Consider the following 20,569-nt stretch of genomic DNA (forward strand, 5'->3'; position numbering starts at 1 on the left):
CTGCTTCGAGTCTGAGGAGTGTGAAAGTGGGGCACATTTGGTGTAGAATCTTCAAGTAAACAGCAAAATCAAACACCAGTATAATTTAATCTTTTTCAAAAAACTGTTAGCACACAGGCTCATTATGTTTAATTTGGTAGGCTTCCTTAACTTTTTCAGCAAAATGAATTCATGATTTGTTGCTAAAAAACACACTGGAAGGCATCGTAGCCCAACAACAACAAATCATCTACCATGTGGAGCACACCTTCAACTCCAGAGCCCCGGGTTTCATTTGAAACCCAATTAACCTACATTCACAGTGGGTAGAAGCAGGATGTTGGTCATTATTTAACAAATTAAGGTCAGTGTGTTTTTTTAACTGACATAAGATGTGATTAAATGAGGGTCTGTAGTAATTATAGCCCCATGATTAAATACGGTATCATCCATCCATGGCTTCATGAACCTTGCTTTGTGCACTGGTGCATAGCCTTGTTGGAACGGGGAGGGGCCATCCTCGAATTTTTCCGACAGATTTGGGAGCATGAAATTGTCCAAAATGTGTTGGTACTCTGAAGTATTAGAAGTTGGGAACTCGGGGGCCAAGCCCAACTCCTGAAAAACAACCCATAATCCCCCTCCACCAAAGTCTGGTGGAGGGGGATTATGAGGTGTTTTGAGATGTTCAGAGATAGTCATTTGTTGAAGACTTAACTTGAGACAGAAAGGCCCACAAACAAACAGCAGCTGAAAGCCGCTGCAGTGCAGGCCCAGCAGAGCATTAAAGAGGAGGAAACCCAACATCTGGTGATGCCCATGACTTCAAGATGCAAAGGGTTTTCAACCAAGTATTAGAAATAAACATTTTATTTTCAGTTATTCAGTTAGTCCAATTACTTTTGAGTCCCTGAATTGAAGGGATTTTGTTAAAAATGCTTTAGTTCCTCACATTTTTATGCAGTATTTTTGTTCAGCCCACTGACTTAAAGCTGACAGTCTGCACTTCAACTGCATCTGAGTTGTTTCATTTAAAATTCATTATGGTAATGGTACAAAACCAAAATTAGAACAATATACAGACCAAACTGTTTTTCTTTTGCTCCCCTTATAAATTGTAAATAAACTTATATTGCTTGCTATTTATTGCTCATATTTGGTTACGGTATTTTGTTTTATAATCATTTTACTGTTATCACAATTTTATATATGACTTTATTATTTAGTGAGTTGTCTAGGCGTGCCTGAGAAGGCAACCTTGAACTTTAAATCAGCTAATCAAGTATAGCGTTTTATTTTTATCGACCTGTTCTCAGAACTTTTTGATTACATCATGTATTTTCCACCAATGTCACAGTGTTGAATTTATAATTAAATGTTACATAACAGCATAATTCCAGTGGAAATTTAGCTTTGACTTTTCTCTGTGTTTGTGGTAAAAGACTGGGATTAAAACAGGACAAGAGTTTGTGCCTTAAAATAATACCTGTTAACTTTATAGCGTAATTATTCTCCTTCATTTAGCAACCTTTTCAAATACCTCTAAAAACTATTTTTGTACAGCTGCCTTTTTGATATGTTTTTCACGTGTATTCTCGAAGTTCATAAAAAAAATACAGGAGAAAACAAACGATACTGAAGAAAATGTGAGCTCTGTTTCGAACTTTACACCACTTAAACCATTAATATTATCGTCTAAAAATCTTACCATTATATTTCAGATACTATTGGCACAGGTTTGTAACAGAGTTAGCTAGCTAGCTAGAAAGCATGTCTAGCTACAAATTTCAACTCTATCATAAAAAAATATATATCACATAATAAATAAAAAATAGACATTTTATTTATTAATTATTCTGCGTTGCATAACTTGAGTATCAGTAAGATTAAAGTGTAGCTACCTCAGGAGTCATTTCACTGCTGGAGATAACACAGAGATGCTAGCTTTCAGCAGCTAGCTGTCGCTTAGGCAACAAGACTTCCAAAATAAAAGTCAAGAGAACTCGGATATGGGCAGACCTATGATTAGGCTTGTATTAGAAGTATATCCAATATAATTAAATTAATGTGTAATAAAAACTTTTTTTTGTTAGTTCAGTTTTATTTTTCTTCACATTTTTCGTCACAATCTTATTTAAATTTCTACGATACTTTATTGTATATATGTATTTATGTATGTATGTATTTATTTATTATATATTTACTTTTTATTAAGATATCTAAATTTTATTTTACTGAGCAACAGGCTAGTCTACTTATACTTATTTTGTTATATACTTGTGTCTAATTGCAATAATTAAAGGAGTTTCCAGCTCTGAGATAAATTTAAAAGAAATCCATCTTACTTCACAAATGCTGTGATGTCATGTCAATATTTAAACAGAAAACCAAAAGGAACAAGATAATGCTGTTAACAATCGGCAAGATTTAAATCTGAATATTTTTGATTATTTATTGAGATTTGCAATAAATATTTTTGTTTTATTTTGTTTTTTTGAGTTTGACAAAACAACCTAATAACTTTTAGTTCACTCACATGACATCATCTTTATCAGCACATGGCACACACAAGTTTATATTTCCATTACCCAGATCCTTGCATAATCTGACCCCTCACATTTACATATGATCAATATTTCAATATTTAATGATATTTAATATCAATATTTCACATGTAGTAAAACCAGAAAAAGAAGATCACACACAGGAAAAATACACAGACACTATATGACAAAGGGAAGGCAGGACTATTTATATACAGAAGGCTAATTGGCAAAGTAGAAACAGGAGGGGAAAGAGGTGAACATAATCAAGACAAACACAGGACACTAACTGTCAAACGAAAACAATAAATAACAAGAAAATTAAACACAGTGACAAGAAAAGTCACAATGAACAAGATACAAAAGCACATGAGGGAAACTCAGAAAAAAAAAAGAAAACTGGTACACGAAATAATGAAACCAAGGTAAGGACTCAAAATAAAACCACACAACAACACAACCCCCCAAAAACATCAAGAATAGACTCTTCAGATGCCCAAACTCAGATATGTTAACTCTGGGCAAACTCAAAAATGTGATGCGTCCCACGCACCATGTCACTTTGCTGACCCTTCCATCCCTCCCACACAATAAATGCACTTGAGACTATCCCAGAACCTATACAATGTAAAAGGACATTGTTAAGTCAAAACAACAGCATGGAACCTACAAGGTTCATAATGTAAAAACATACTGGTGCTTGTCTTTTGGGGTTCAATTGTGGCTCAGAGTAGAGGGTTTCAAACTATGCTACAGATCTTCTTTACTAATGCACATCATGCTGTTGCAGAAACAGCCTCCCAGAGGAAGAAGCACTTCTATCACTGGCTTACTGTTTCACAAGTGCTCCATCTAGTGGTCCAATTTGCTCTCTGCACCTGTTTGTGTAGTCAGAATGTTTTCTGATCCGATTATTCAAGTCACAAAGCTCCCCAGTTATCAGACACTTAATTCAAGTGCCCCACACTGACTCTAGTGCTGTTCATGAAGCCTTCATACGATGAAGGTAAAAGTTAGACAGCCTCGAAGTGCCAATGGTGCTAAATATTTGGCACTTTTTAAATCATCACATTTCAAAAGTGCAACAAGGTCAATTTTACAGCCATTCTCAGTGCCAGAATCAAATTGATATGTCATAGTTTTAATAGTAAAACCGTACTGATTTAATGTCTATGTCAGAGTAACAGGAAGAAGCATTTGTAGCCTGGATGTTTTTAAGTTAAGGTTCTCGTAATTTAAAAAGTTAAAAACGTGGATTTCTGAGTACAATTTAAAGGATTGCATCACTGTGTGGGACAGAAGGCTGTTCAAAACAAGTTATAAAGGTCTGATTAAATATATAAATACATTTTGATACAAGACTCATCTTCTTGCTGTGGTTTCTCCTGTGAGTCCTATTTTAACTGAAAAATGTTGGAAAATTCAGAAAATCATCATAGCATGAAGGTCATATTTTGCATGGCTTAAATATGTTATAGTTTTTATATTATATGGAACTCCCCCAAATTATGTTGTTTAGACTCACAATACAAAAAACTGTTTATGAGAAAATAAAGGAAGCATTAAAAAACATTATTCATGTTGTGATAATGTGATGAACCATGAGAAAGAGGAACCAGTGCAGGAGCAAACAGGTCATACACTGTCATGCACGTATAATAAAAATCCAGGACATTTTGCCAAAAGGTAAAATTCACAAACACATTAAATCTGTTTGTGAATTTTGTTATGCACAAGGTTATCAATCATAAACACAAGGAAAAACAGGAAAAACGCTAAACGCAGGAGAAAAATGGCTAGCATTCAAAACTGTTTGTACTGTTCAAACAACATTATTTGATCTGGGAATACTCAAAAAACTGAAAAATTTAAAGTACTTATATTTTTTATCGGTGGATTTAATTCTTAATGCACTGGCATCCACATATACATTTAATGTTGCTGCTGGTAAGAGTGGAGTTCATTTTCAGAACTTTATACACGGTTTATAAATAACAGTCTCATTTTTACCTGGTATAATGGGCCTTAATTTATTATACATATATAATTGATACAAATTGTGTATGTAGTTATATTTTCTACAGGTAAACAGTTTTTTAGCACCAGCTGAGGTGACAGAGAGGGGACTGTGCCACCACATCCTCTCCCTTGTTGACACGCCCCTGCTTAAGACACTAGCTCCCACTGTTAAAACATACAGTAGTGCCTAATATATATTTTTTAAATCATAGAAACAATGTTAAGAGTTAAAGTGCCATTTTGGTAATATCTTTCTAATATCCTTGTGTGCGCCACAGATCGTGTCAGAGGAATGTTTGCAGGGCCAAATAAAGAAACGCTTTGGTGCCGTGTCTTAAAATAGAGATTACGGTCTAGAGAGCAGGAGCCACCAACTGATTTAGAGATGCAAGCATGAAATGTGAGGAATGAAAACCATGACCAGCATTCTCGAAATGGCCATACTGTAGTAATGTGACGTGCCGTGCATTGCACCTAACAACTGTGCAGTGAGATTGTTGCCTGTCTGTGAGGCGCATAGACGCGTTTTTTTCCAAGGTTGTGCTTTTGGTTACTTACGGTAAGGTGGACCCGCAGTGTCCACTAAAGGATCAGGTGATCCACTAACTACGAAGCGAAGGCTGACTGGGGAAAATGCAAAATGACATATAGCAAATGTCGGAGCATAATTCATTCACGTTTTCGGCTCAAATTCGGACCTGAATCGCATCGCTGGAGCTCCAATGTGACGATGGCTCGTTAGGGCTCGTGGCACAACGGCGATTTTTTTTGATATTTTAATTTATGAAAAATCACATTCACAGACACATATTGGTTTCAACATGGGGCTGTGCTACAGTCTGCGTCCCCGGCTCTTCGGGGACCTGAGCGGCTCTATCTCCAACGCTACCTCGGACTCGGACCAGCCTCCGGATGCCGCCGTGCCGACACGCGCCGGGGGAGCTCGCCAGGAGGACACCGGGGGATGCGGGGAGACTTCGTCGCTACGCGGCGGCCTGGTGCGCCCCGGGGACCCTGCCAGGCTCCCGGCCGGGGAGCACCGCCGTGGAGACACCGGTACCGACGGTGTGCTCATACAGAACGGAGGCGGCGGAGGTGGAGGCAGCGGTAAAGGGACGGGGAAGGACCGCGGCCGCCGCTTACAGCTGCTGCAAAAAACAAGCACCCAAAAGCAGAAAAACTGTGACAAACTGCTGGTGGAGGAGAAGGAGGCCGAGAAGGAGGCGAAGAAAGTCAGTAAGAATATAGACAGGGTGCTCAAGGAGCTCAAACGGGAGTACAAACAGACGCATCGGCTGCTGCTGCTCGGTAGGTTGTGTACCTCTGTTTTATTATTAGAAACCAAAAAACGCACTGGCCTTTCCAGAAATTATGTCACTGCTCTAGCGAGGCCTGTTGCCACATCTGTTGGCTTGACTGTGAAGACTAAACTCCCTGCGGCTGTCAATGACAAGTGATGAAGATGGACGTTTAGACTACCGGATCCTTGCTGTCACAGTTACATTCAGGGTTATGGGGATTTTTGAATAGCCAATTAAGCGAAATGTCGACTGTTAATCAGGGACAAACATAAACATTACATGGGCACACAGACACTTCTTAGCTGGAGGCTATACTGGGCCGTATTTGCCTTGTGTAGTAGCCTCTATCATAGTATGAGTGTGGCATATGTCCAAGGCGACAGAAAACAAATATTTCTTTTATTAGCTGGCACATTTGGACTCTGGAGTGTCCTATAAGTGCAGCTGACTTTCTCTGTAAAGATAATCTAAAGATGCCTTAGCTTTGGCTGTTTGGTTATTCCCACTCAGCACTTATGTGGAGGAGCTGGGGCACTTTTTAAAGTCATACCCACCAACAAATATACTGTAATACAGGCTGTTTTAGTAATGCTCTAGTGTCTATTAAATTAGATGTTATACCTAAAACAAGTGGTTTTCACACATTTTTGTACCCAAGGCACCCCAAGATTTCAAGGCGTACGTCAGTTTGTATTTGCAGAAAAAAGCCCACATGTTGAAATGTTGTTAATTCTTCTTTAAATTCTGAAGACGCTTTGGATCACAGATGTGCAGCATCTGCACTTAAATGACACCTACAGTTTAGATCGTTGTAGTTTGGCCCACAAAGGGAAGCAATTCATCAATCGGACTGCTTGTTCACTAATACACTGCATTTACATCTCATTTATTGCTTTTTGTGCTACGGGAATAATATTGTAAGTTTGGGACAAAATCACAAGGCACACAATGTGACAACCACTCCTGTAATTATATAACCGGAGACAACAGGTACATCTAGTTACAGTAGTCTTTTTTCCCCTCCCTCCAGTAAATGAATCCATAAAGTGTGTAAGGTGACCTTAGTGTACAAATATGTACTGCATAGAGATCATTTAGCTTCTTGCTGCTGTGCCTTGTTCAAGTACAGTTTAGTGTACACACAGAATATAGCTCGCTGGTTTGCTCAATAAATGTTGGGACTTATGTGGTGCAGTATAGTAAAGCGTTCCACTCTGCAATATAGTGACTAGAGTTGGCTTCTTGTGATAGACTATAATATGCAAATATGGTTCATAACAATTAGAGTCTGTCTGATATGGGAGCCACAGCAGGCAGAGATTTATATTATATATTTTAAAGATATATCGACCATTTTAAAGTTATCCCAAACTTATTTTTCTACCTCTATATTCTGTTTTTTAAATGTTAATTGGACGACACAGCATATCTGTGATCAAGTGACCAATATATCAGTTCGGTTCTTATAAAAAGACTACTTAGCTTTTGGTTATAGGACCATGTTTGCTCTAGCAATCATGTATGAGAGAGTATTTTATAATATTATTTGTTAAAAATTTACTTTTGGCTAAACTGTTACATGTTTACAGTAAAGGGGTTTCAATAACTATGTTATTTTGCTTTAATAAACAGCGGAGGAGTGTATAGGAGCCTGTGATGTAGAGTGAGCTCACTTTAGGGATTTCCAATAAAATAGCTCGATTAACACTGACAAATGTAAATGGTGTAATTGTGAAAGATGAATCGAGATAAGGTGATTTGCATCAGGCACTGCGTGCTAAATTTGGCTCCTGTGATTCTTTAAAGTTTTATTTTTAAGTGCGTTATCTGCCCAGAGACACCAAAAATAGTCTGTCTTTGAAAAAAAAAAAAAGTTAACCAATTGAATAAATGGTTCAAATAATATTTTAAAGCATATTATGGTGACTTGTAGTATTAGATCATATTTACTCTGGAGTTCTCTATATGTGTATAATATAATAAAAAATGACCTTTTTGCTAACTGTTGCACATTTAGAGTCTGCATTTTAAATAACCAAACAAATATGATAAAATTATCCACTCAGAGTACAAACTTACAGACTGATCCCAGTTCTGACCTTCGGTTTGATGGTTACACCTTCATTTATGAAGAATTTACAAGTTCACATAGATTTGTCAGCCTTTGTAAGTGATCAGTTTAATAAATAATTGGGGGTTATGGCCCTTTGTATACAGTAAATTATTATAGTGTGGAAAAAAACCCCATAACCAGCAAATTCATATTTAAATAAGTATGTGGGACACGTATTGATTTTAAACGTGTTTATATAAACCACAGGACTTGTATACTTAACCAGACCATCACTGGGTCCCATAGATGGATTGTTTATATGATTTCCAGTCTTATGCTCAGAATGATGGCGATTTTGGGCTGGACCTCTTCACCAGCGGAAATGGCTTAGAGCTCATTTCGACCACCTCGCAGAGCATTCAGCGCAGAAACGAAAATGTAACACCCATCTTTGAATTCAGCCCTCCAGCTGCTTTTGAGATTACACTTTAATTAATACTGTCATATTTTATATAGATGTATCTTGTAATTTGTGTTATTTCACCCCTCTACTGTAAAAGAAAACTTGCACAGCACTTGATTTTTTTTTTTCAAGAGAGAAAATCTTGACCAGGAGCAGAAGCTTAAAGGTGGCCAGGGCTAACCTGATTATAAAAGACTTAGATGTCGACACATTTACAATAAAAACAGAACTGATGCTCTTTTGTTTTTCGCAGTTTCATGCCAGGCTTGATGCTGTATCGCATGCATTTCCTCTACTTCGAAAAGTGCACTGCTTCTTTCCTCGATTATTATAAATGGCTGCCAGTTTAATTTCCTGAGTAAACAGCTCCCACTAATTACACACAGGAAGAAATGGCTCATCCTAATGAAGCCGCACAGGCCACTGTCATACATTCTTCCATGGAAGCTTACAGCATGTTTGACCTGTGTTACTTCAGCGTGATCTGCCTCCATAGGATCACAGTTATTTTTGGGAGCTGGCTGACTCTCCTGGTACACCCAGCAGCCCTTGCGGGCCACCTCTGGCTTCTCCCGAGAGGCCTCTGGGGCTTTATATCCTGCCAGTCTCCAGCAGGACTCCTGTTGCAGTGGACTGAGGTGGTTTGTGTTCCTCTGAAAGTGGACACCTTTCAAATAGTGTTACATTTCAACGCAACGTATGGTGCCTAATCTGGGTCACTTTATCTGTTTGTATTTGCTGCAGTAATTTAGGGAAATAACAATGATTAAGAGGAACGAATGCGGACCATAAATGGGCTGCCGTGCTAGGCTTTGAGCACGCTTTGGTAATATTTATACAATCAGGTAAATGTTCGGATGCTGTGTTAGGCTTTTTCTTCATATGGTAACAGCTGATGAGTAATATTTTAATTCAGCACTAACTTGGAAAATATGATGTTAACCTGCTGAAGTGAAGCTGAAACAGTTTCTTTTCCTAAAAGTAAATAATTTTTCTTCATTTTCCAAGATTTTATGTTCGAATACAGAAATAAAGATAATTTCTTGTGGAGCTGAGACATTTCATCATTTAAAAAAAAAAGTATTTTAGCAAAACTTCACACGTTCAAGCTTTTTTTAAATACAGATATTTGTGAGATTCATTCATTGGTCTTCTGTGATAGCAGGTTGACTTTCTTTATGTTCTTTAGATCGTTGACAAGTGGAAAAATGTGACTCATAATGACGGATAATGGAAATAGAAGTGATTCATATTTGTTTATGTATATAGTAGGGACGTTGCATGCACTATATTTAAATAAAATATATATGTAGTCATAATTGTAGGACTTCTAGCCACAAATAATTTGCAAATTAGGTGTAAAATAAACATAAAGAAATAATAAAATGGAACAGATTTAAAAAAAAAAAAAAAAACAGTCCCTGAGAAGAGTGATCACAGATTTGCCTTAGTTTTTCCTCGGTGTTAAAAGTTGTAAAATCAGTCATGTCTTTATTTCTTATGGCAGGGTTTTCCAGCTCTCTGGACCTTTTAACCTCGAAAGGGGACTGATCAAATTTTCTTTTATTTAACCAGGAAGTCCCATCGAGAGCAAACCTTTTACAGGAAAGGCCACCATCAAGGAAGCATACAAAGTCAGATCGTTAAAAACTGCGTAATAGTGCAAAATGTACAAATACCCTCAACATAAAAGACAAAACAACCACTTTCTTTGTAGTGCCTTTGGATGCAACAAAAAGTATATATGAGTGTTTAAGTGTAGATCTTTCTGCAAAGCATCAATAGTGGAATTTCAAAATCAATTTTATGGAGCAGATCTGTGACTAGTTTGTTCAGACATTTAAAAATTGCAATTTGACAAAATAAGTCAGCCTGTGAAGGTAAATCACTTCTGATCCAATATTTTTGACCTCCTGAGACCCGAGTTCCTGTTTGGGATCTATTTGGGATTAGTTGGATACCTGATAAGAATAAAAACTAAGCTTTCATCCTTGAACAGGAAGTTGTAACTTTGTTACATAACTGTTACATACTAAAAAAGTTTTTCCTCATATGGGAAGTTTTCTTTAAATAGCATAGCAAAGTTTAAGGCACTGCCGGTTTTCAGGAGGTTAAAGCTTGCTTGTGTAGTTTACTGACGACGTTACACAGAAATATAAATGAAATATTTAATGATAGCTTCTCTAATGAAGATGCATCCCTTTATTAAAGGTTATGAGATTGCCACATGCTCTGCAACTTTAACATATCCGATGTGTTTGAATTGCAAAGCAAGATGGCTCATTTTAGTCAAAAATAGGCCTTTTCATTTATCTGTTTAGACACAGAAAGTCACGGATCTGTGTGTAATTATTATTATCTGGACTTCTCACAGCACAGTAATGTTATATTTTCTTCAAACCTACAGTAAAAACATTCTTTATTAGGCGTGTTCAAATAAAAGACACTTCAGAAAATGTGAAGTAGTGCATTTTTTACTTGCAGTGCAGGAATACAGGGATGGGAACTGGAAGGAAAGTTCCTATGATTTCTTGGAGAGGAAGTTACTTTATTGTTTGGCCTCTTGGCTCAGATTCTCCACAGTCCTCTGATAATATCTGTTACAGCTTTCCTAGATGTCCTTAACTGGCTGTTTCATATCTCAGCCTTATCGCCTTCATAAGCCTGAACAACAGGCTGCTAACAATGTGGTACTTCTGACCGAAACGATCACTGAAACGAGGTAGGCTGGCTAAATGCGGATTTCGTTGGAAGTCCCTACGAGATGTGCTTTTTAGTTTTGTTTTTGTTTGCCTTTTGAGTCCCTATCCTCCATGTGAAAACATGCACACTTTGGAAAAGCTTACTCATTCACACAGGCCCCACCCCCAGCCCTTTCGAATACAAGCAGAGGCAACTGAACTTTGCTTCTGTCTAAATGGGTTTTATCATTGACCACTCCTGAACTTTGCTACTCATTGCTTAGAGTTCCCAGTTAATGTAATGAGCAACAGCAGGTACTGGAGTATGAATTACAGTCGTGTTTATGATACTGATAGCAAGGTCGCAGTGTGAGTTGTCTTGATAGTTGTGATTGCTTCATCAGAGTGAACCACGCCACATTCGAAGGACATTGGACCGTGGTTGTTCTTCACGTTGTGCTTACAGTATAATTTATGCTTTATCAAGAGCCTCTGTCCCCACAGAGAGTGCTGTAAAGTTCTTTCCAGCCTCAGAAAAAATTTCAAGGAGGCTAATTTTAGCTGCATATCATTTGGACGCGTGCCTTGTTTATACAATACATGCTTCAATTATAGCCGGGCCAGTAAATAAGTGTAGAAGATTTATGTGGAGAAAAGAACTCTTTCAAGTGTCAGTTATTATTAGGTTTGCCGTTACAGCCCACTGGCAGTTATAATCTTTTCCCAGCCAGAAAGCCTTATATTTGACTATATTAAATGTAAAGTGCAATAGTTTTGGTAAAGCCTGTGTTTTACTTGCACAGTGCAACTGTGCAGCATTTGCAGCTGTGTTTAAGGGGCTTTAAGCGGGTATGGGAAATAAACCCGAGTCACTCGAGGTGTGGATACATGTAAGAGTGAAAATGGAGGGGAGAACTATTAATGTCAGACAAAAAACAGATTTACTTGTAATACTGATCTGAGAGCTGCTTCCAAGGCTGCACATGTGAATACACTGACACAGACCTTAATTGGCAAGTATGTCTTCTACTATATAAAATCAACAGGCCAAATCTGAAAAATGTTCCCACCTCACCCTGTCAGAATTGGCTAATTTAATAACCTTACTCTATTTAATGAAAGCATGCAAACTTTGGTCCTCACGTTTTATATTTTAAAAGCCCTAAAACACTCAAAATAAGACTGTTAGAGAATCTTTTTGACACAGTATAAAAGATGGTATCAAAATGGGGCTTTTCATATTCTTTAACTTGTTTTAAAGAGCCATGATGATATAACCTTTTATTGTTTTATTGTGGGAATGATCAGAAAACAGATAGCACATCCAGGTAACATTTATTACTCACTACTCATTAAAGTAATGAGGTCTCAAAACTGCTGGAAAAATAATATATATAAAAAAAGGTCCTGAATTTCAACCCATCCTTTGTACTTTAGGGCTCAGAGTCAGGTGGGAGGCACTGATTGATTTTTCATAGTGACCTTTACAGATGTCACACTGATAGATTAAAACTCTTTCACACATTCAAAAGTTTAACTGCTAGACAGAAGGCCTCGTACCTCACTCAAAAGCCAGTTCTCAGTACCACCTTCAAAGCCCTCTGATCGCCTATTTTGATTGTTATCCTGAAGTTTTATGAAAATTAACTTTAACTTCAGTGGACCCAAAAATCATATGTATAGACTTGCCTGTCAAATCTGACAAAAATTGCTTACGTTTGCTGATTTTTTTTCTTTGCTCCAAAATAAGATATAAAGACGGTTTGTTGTTTTTGTTTTTTACCCCCCGGATGTAATTCTTCTACCATCACCCCTGTTTGTGTAGAGTTTTCCCTGCGATTTCAAGTCGGGATTCTTTAAGCCCCATCTCTCTTTATCTTTTTCTCATGTCTCCACAGGATACAAATCATGCATCTGCTAAAAGTTGCATGTTTTTGCACATGATATCAAAAGCTAGTTCTGCTGTTCATGCAGATACAGATTGAATTTAGGTGGAACATTGAGAAACCTTTCTCCTTCACTAGATGTGACTCGTGTCAAATCCTGGACAAAGATGGCAGAAAAAAAGGACTTCAAGTGAAGTACAGATAAATGAGAGCAATCTTTGTTTGGAGAGGGACTTAAAAGAAAAATGAGTATTGGCACACACTTTTAGTCTAGTTAAGAGGAAGCAGCGGCAAGCTAAATATAAATATCAGACGGTACTTCCTAAAAAGGACAATAATTTATGCAGCAAAACCTACTTCTGCATCATTCATGGGGAGCTCGACAGCCTGCGTGCAATTCTGCGCGTAGCCACTAGAGGGTGGTGTGGGCCAGCCACTTGTTTTGACCTTGCTTTCTCAGGCCGGCAGCCGGATTTTTCCCTCTTTTGGTGATGGAGTATTTATGGTGGTAGTGAGAGTTCAAGAGTGGTTTTGCATGCTGGGTAACTTTGTTCTACTAATTTCACTACAGGAAACTGGTATTTGCATTTCGGACAGAATAATCGCAGATTCCTTGGTATATGTTTCAAAAATAACCTCGTTGTTCAGTGACGCGTTTAGTGATGGTATTAATATGTACAGTACATTTTGCGGCTAGTTTTTAAAACCTGAATGCAGCAGACTGTGTTTTAACACAGGAAGGCGGGACTAGCGAGAGCTATGAGACGTTGTGATGACGTGAATAAAATGAGTTTGTTTCGTAAATACTGCTTTGACAAATAACGCAATGCTGTTCTAAATTTAAAACTAAATTTAAATGTAACCGTAAATGCCAACTTTAAAAAGAAAGAAAGAAAGAAAGAAAGAAAGAAAGAAAGAAAGAAAGAAAAGCCATCACAAGCAAACTTTATCAAATGCCTTTAATTGATCTTAATTGAGGGCCGTTCATGTGGTTGTAGCTCTACTGCAGGTCTAAGCTCTGGCAAAACTGTCAGATGGATGGTCTCTGGGATAAATCCTTCATTCTGTGGTGGTCCATGGTTTACGGTTGGTTTATTGGTTTAGCCTCTGGCAGGTAAACATTTATGAGTAAGGAAGACGTGGCACTAAGCACTTATTTAACATCCTAAACATCTCTTTAGTGAGCCCGCCACACGGCACGGCGGGCAGGCGTGTAAACTGTGTCGGTGGCAAACATGGCTTTAATGTGTGCTGAGCATTGAGTTTCACAAAGGATGAAACTCAGAAGAAAGGCATTTCTTTTATCTTTGCTTAACGTATAATTAAAATACTCCTGTGCTCCGTCATTTGGACTTTGCAGTTTGAGATCAGGTTGAGGATAACATTATGCTTATTTAATAGAACTAAACAACATTTTATCTCTTGTTAGTATCACTGCAATTTTACAGCAGAGCGATTGACTAGATGTAACTTATCACGTTGCTAGATCTTGTTTTATGGAGTGTCTCAAATTGCTCAGAAATTTCAGTATATACATGCTTGTGGCCACTTTATTAGGTACACCTTGCTAGTGTTGTGTTGGACTCCCTTTTGCATTCAGAGCTGCTTTCAGCACAGATTTTGGTCCATATTGACATCATAGCGTCGCACAGTTACTGCTGATTCATCAGTTGCACATGCATGACGCGAATCTCTCCTTTCACCAAATCCCAAAGATGCTGTATTGGATTGAGATCTGGCGACTGTGGAGGCCATTTGAGTGCAGTGAACTCATGTTTCAGAAACCATTTTCAGATGATTTGAGCTTTGTAACAATGTTCAGGTAGGCTGTAGTGTTTTAAATGATGCTCAGCTGGTACGAAGAGGCCCAAAGTTTGCCTAGAAAATATCCCAAACACCATTAGGCCACTATCATTCTCTTAAAACCCTAGAGATGATGGTTTGGGGAATCTGTGCAGTTTCTAAAATACTCAGAGCAGCATGTCTGATACCAACAACCACACCACATTCAAAGTAACTTAAATCACCTTTCCTCTCTATTTTTAATCTCAGCTTGAACTACAGCTTTCTTGACCTACATGCATACATGGTGTCTTTGCTTGCTGTCATGTGATTGGCTGATTTAAATATGTGTGTTAATAAGCAACTGAAAAGACATACCTAACAACAGTTAAAGTTGTCCAGGAATCAAAACTAAAATGGGAAGAATCAGACAAAATTCTGGAAAAAATCAGGTTTTCTCAAATTTATCTCTTGAGGTTCTCGGATGCTTTACTTAAGTAAATGCTGCAATGCCACAGTTAAAACTACTTAAACATGCAACATTTTATTTTTCACCAGCAAAATGATTACATCAAAGCTAAAAATGCTCAATTTTATCCCAAAATCCCTGTCAGGTTTCTCTTAAATGAGAAAGATAATGTGTTTATGTTCAATTTCCTGCCAGCACTACATCTCAGTCAAAAACTGAGACAGTTCCGTGTGGTATCACCATTTCCTAGGAACCAAGGAGTTCCCAGGAAAGTTTTCAAGGCTTGATAAGTGACTGTTCAACAATGGGGATTCATTTGTCTCATTTTCTTCTTCATAATATGCGAAGTGATTTCAGTGGGTGACAGATCTGGACTCGAGGCACATCGGTTTAGCACCTGGACTCTCTCACTGTTACAGTGCTGGAAATGTTGGCATTGTATTTCTGAAATAAGCAAAGGCCTTCCCTGAAAACGTCATCACTTCTCTTTAGCCTAGAATATGCAGCATCCATGAAAGTAATTTCAAATTTTCATTTGTCAGATCACAGAACAGTTTTCAACCTCGTCTCAGCCTGTCTTAATGAATCTTGAGCCAAGAGAAGGCTGTGGCATTTCTGACTCATTTTTCCATCATTCAAGTTGAGTTTTTCTTTAGTTTTATGTGGTAAAGCTTTTATCTCGTAGCACTGAACTCTGCTCAGTGACAGTTGTTTTCAGAGTTGTTGCTAAACAAATGCAATGATATAAACTACAAAATTATTTTGATTTTTATGCACTGATGCCTAAAGGTCTGCAGAGGTCATTAGTGTTGGTTTGTATATTTTACTGTAGAACATGCAATCCCAGTATTTCTTTCTACATATTTATACTGTGAAACATTATTTTTTAAAAAGTACTTTGAGTTTTGCTTCTGAGAGAGTCAAACATATGGGAGGCTCTTCCTATGATATTCCTTCAGATATATGTGTATATGTGTGTGTGTGTATATATATATATATATATATATATATATATATATATATATATATATATATATATATATATATATATATATATATATATATATATATATATATATATATATATATATATATATATATATATATATATGAAAACAGGGCGTTGTTGGAATGCTACTATGCAAGTAACCCCGGCGGAAGGGGCTACATGAATAGGATGAGGGACCTATGGATTCTTCGATACCCAACATCCACAATGACGGCGAAACAACTAGTAGCTCAGTGTTCCAACATTCGAAAAGCAGCTGGATAGCGTAGTGGTTAGACTACACGCCTTTGGAACAGAGGATCGCAAGTTCGATTCCTGCCTGGGGCGTCTGTATCCAGTAAGGGTCCTAAGGCTAGACCCCCTATGCTAAGCAAGCCTACTGCAGACATGAGCGAGACAGATAAATATGAAGGCATGCCGGCTCGGACGTCGCCCGGATCAACAAGGTCCGCGTCAGGTGTTGAGGAACCAGGGCACCCTGACGAAAAGTGGGCTACTGGAACAAGAAGGCATCGGTGGGCAAGAGACGAAATATATATGTATATATATATATATATATATGTGTGTATGTATGTATATATATATATAAATAAATATTTTTTTTCTTCAATAAGTAAATTAACTAGCAGAACCTAAAAATAGAAATCTACTTATAAATGACTTATTATTGTTATTATTATTATAGATAGCGACATACAGCAATAGTTATATAGTTAAAATCATCTGTAGCTGCAAAATGAATGTGATGTGCACAATTATGCATTAAAGTGGGGCCCATACCTATTCAGAGAAACGGCTATGTTGGAAATTTAAAAACTGAAAACTACATTTTTTTAAACAAAAAAAAAAAAAAAAAACCACACAGAAAATTTCTATATTTGAACTAGAGATCTTTCAGTATTTATTATTATTATTATTATTATTATTATTATTATTATTATTATTATTATTATTATTTCCCACAATCATTGACTTCTGTTCTAGTTTAAAAAAACAAACAAACATGAAAAACAAAATTAAAGATGATCCATTAATCAATAATTAACTATTCTGGTTAATGAGCATTTTACTTTCTAAAATTTTAGTGTACTGGCATGCTAAAACTTCTCTATAAATACTGAATTGGGATTATAGTAATAGTATATTAGTAAACACTGTGCTTTGTGCCCCATTTCTCTACATATGTATTTTCTTTTATCAAACAGTCTAACTTCCGGTGGGGCCTGTCGTGTGACATCGGCCCTACAAATCGTAGAAACGCCCCTGCCCGCGACCGCTGTGATGTGTTGCCAGACCTGTAGTCTATTGTAAAAACCTCAGCCAGGTAAAAGCCCATTGCGCACGCAGACAGTCGCTGTAACTGGGTTGCCAGTTTAGGGTCAGGGCTGTCTCACTGACTGAAAGCCAACGAGAAGAGACCCAGCCCCTCTGCAAAAGCAGTCGAGAGAGAGAGTCGCGTCCGGGTTTCCACTTTCTTTCGATTACTTTGATAGCGGGACAGCAAACGGACTAAATCTGGAATGGCTCGTCGTATTTTGGCACACACGTTCTAAAATGCTCTATGAGTGCGGGTTGTTAATGTTACAGTTTAACGCAGGTTTGTTTTCCACCTCCACGGTGCACGGCTACTTCCTGGTGCTACAGAGAGAGGCAGTGCTGAGTTAAAGAGACAGAAATACTGATAGAAATTCAGATAGAAAAAAAAATACTGAGAGAAGAGAGGGGTTGGAAACGCGATAGGAACAGTTGACTGGATTCCCAGAAACTGAATCCCCCCTCTCTCTTCTTATTTATGTCTATTTTTTTTTTAGATTTCTCCGTTGAAGCGAGTCGTTATTCTTCGTTTGGTTTGTAAACTAGCAAACGGTTTGGATGACGGTTGGCTGCGGCTAAAGCGGAATTGTAACGGGGAACATATTCCTCCCTCCGACGGAGAAGCCTCGCTGTGATTTTTTTAACCTTTTTTATTTCACACCAGACTCCTTCTTGTGTCATTTCAACCCGCAATATCATCCCAGGTTTCATTTTTAAAAAGAATATATATATATTTTTTAACGATTCCACAAGGAAGGGTTAGGGCGACGGAAGATGGGTTGTTTGGGCAACAGCAAGACTGAAGATCAACGCATCGACGAAAAGGCACAACGAGAGGCTAATAAAAAGATAGAAAAACAGTTGCAAAAGGAAAGACAAGCGTACAAAGCCACACACAGGCTCTTATTACTGGGTAAGGCTGCTTTCTGTGGTGATGGCTGTCTGAAATGTGAGCTAACCGTAATCCCTTTCGTTTACCGAACACGTAGCCCCATTTGACAGCGCTTGCAATAATATGTCATGGGGGTGGATATTGATGGAAGCGAAGCTCCGGAGCCTACAATTAACTGGCTTCATTTCCAGATTTTGTTGGGTTTTTTCTTCTTTCTTTCTTTTGCGGTGCTGTGGAAGGGGTTCACGCTAATCAGGATGTCCGTGTTTGTGGTCATTTTGTGATGTGTTTGTGTGTATTTTCGAAGGTGCGGGAGAGTCCGGAAAAAGCACCATTGTGAAGCAGATGAGGATTCTACACGTCAACGGCTTCAACGCAGAGTGAGTGCTGCTCAGTACGCCTGTTAAACGCCAACATGAAAAAAAAAAATCGCATTAATGATTATTTTTATGGCTCCCCTCTTAATGAATAACATTGTCGAGGCCAGAAGATAGCCTGTGAATGGATTTTCCCCAGGCACTGCAGCGCCTGTTGGGCCCAGTTTCCCATGCAAACCAGCTAATATCGTCCTCCCCCCTCCTTCTCTCCCTCTCTCTCTCTATACACACACACACACACCCTCTTCTTTTCGTGCACAGTTATCATACATATGTGAGGATGTCAGTGTTACACAGATGGCAAATAATTTGCCGTTTCCTGTTTTATGTGAGAGGGTGAAAGGTTGTGATCGACACAGGCCTATTATTGATGATTTGTTTTGCTGCAAGGCCTTGCATGGCATTGATCTTAACAGTGGGCTATTTTAAACAGGCCCACTTTATGTCAGAGTCATGTAACTATATGAAAACCCTGTTTTTGTGTGCTTTTAATTTATTTCCCTGACTGAGGGAGGCATGATCTTGCAGTTTCAAGATCTGGGGAAGAGGAGGGTGGGATTGTCATATACAGGGTCCCCCACCACCTACATGTACAAATAATTGGTGCCCACCGAAGAGGATTTCAGGGGGGTTTAATTTACTTGAGCTTTAAATACATCTTTATTTCTCAAATGGCCGAAAATAATAGTGGTTTAGCAAGGTGGCAAACTCATTGCTTACATGCACATTTTAACTTGGGAGGAACCCTGCGTCTTAATAAAGGATTTTTTTTTAGAAACTCTAAGTACAGCCCTGCTGCTCTGAAGTTTGACAAAATGTGGTAAATTGTGCAGGAAAAATATGCTATATGTAGGAAGAAATCATGCATATGTTTTTGCCAGTGCTGGGACGTATACTGAGACACAGCACATGGCCTGTATGTTTAATTTGTTACTCTGTGTTACTCGTCTAATGTGGTGGGATGTCTCTGTTCTGTCTTCCCCACACAGGGAAAAGAAACAGAAAATCCAAGATATTCGGAAAAACGTGAAGGATGCCATAGTGGTGAGTTTCATCTGCATCACCTCCCAAATGTGCTCAATGTCTCTGTTGATACACAGAATCCCTCTGCAATCCCATTTTACTGATTATTATACAGGCTTACAATCAGATTCCCCCACCCCCTTGTGTTCATCCTGCTTAATGCTTGTTTTTTTTTTTTTTTCCTTAGACTATAGTGTCTGCAATGAGCACTTTAATACCCCCAGTCCCGCTAGCCAACCCAGAGGACCAATTCAGAATTGACTACATCAAAAGCATAGCACCCCTCTCTGACTTTGACTATTCACAGGTAAGACCTTTGGACGTGTGTGAGTATGTGTGAGAGCAGGTGCTGCTTTTGTCTTGTGTGGTTGATGGCATGTGAAGGTATACATTTGCTGTCTCTCCAACTGTGCATATCAAAGTTGTCACACCTAATCATGTATTTCTTCAGTGATTTCTTGTTCCTTATGACAATATGAACCCCCCCCCCACACACACACACACACACACACACACACACACACACCTTCATAACTACCCTATGGGTAAGGGCATAGTGTTTACTATGCAGGATGTGAACTTAAGTATGGAAATGATAACTAGTCGGAGCACATCTTTTCAGTGTGCGATCAGCCATTCGATAACACGAGGTCATGTGTTGGAAATGTAGATAATGTTTTACATAATTCTCAAAGTGTTCCTTGTTTGACACTGGGTGTGCAGTGCCACAGAACAGGAATAACAAACTGATACAGAGCTACAGATACACAGAGGGACG

The 20,569-nt window shown here is 38.2% G+C and overlaps 1 protein-coding gene across 2 annotated transcripts in view; it reads left to right on the forward strand.

Annotated features, from left to right (window-relative positions):
* The first annotated feature begins 5,139 nt into the window (after nt 1-5,139).
* The window catches only part of gnal2 (guanine nucleotide binding protein (G protein), alpha activating activity polypeptide, olfactory type 2), a 52,287-nt gene continuing 36,857 nt past the window's right edge, over nt 5,140-20,569 (forward strand). Inside the window, exons 1-4 of one of the 2 annotated variants that reach the window (XM_085390341.1) lie at nt 5,140-5,849; nt 18,699-18,771; nt 19,758-19,812; nt 19,979-20,098. In XM_085390341.1, coding sequence (XP_085246467.1) covers nt 5,363-5,849; nt 18,699-18,771; nt 19,758-19,812; nt 19,979-20,098 — 735 coding nt within the window. In that variant the 5' untranslated portion in view covers nt 5,140-5,362. Of the gene's footprint in view, nt 5,850-17,570; nt 18,413-18,698; nt 18,772-19,757; nt 19,813-19,978; nt 20,099-20,569 lie in introns of those variants that run through there. The other variant, XM_085390342.1, reaches the window with a different exon arrangement.

This window comes from Rhamphochromis longiceps, linkage group LG18 (genome assembly GCF_057381845.1).
Source record: "Rhamphochromis longiceps isolate RC_006_pf linkage group LG18, R_longiceps_female_GT1.1, whole genome shotgun sequence".
In the NCBI taxonomy this organism is placed as follows: domain Eukaryota; kingdom Metazoa; phylum Chordata; class Actinopteri; order Cichliformes; family Cichlidae; genus Rhamphochromis; species Rhamphochromis longiceps.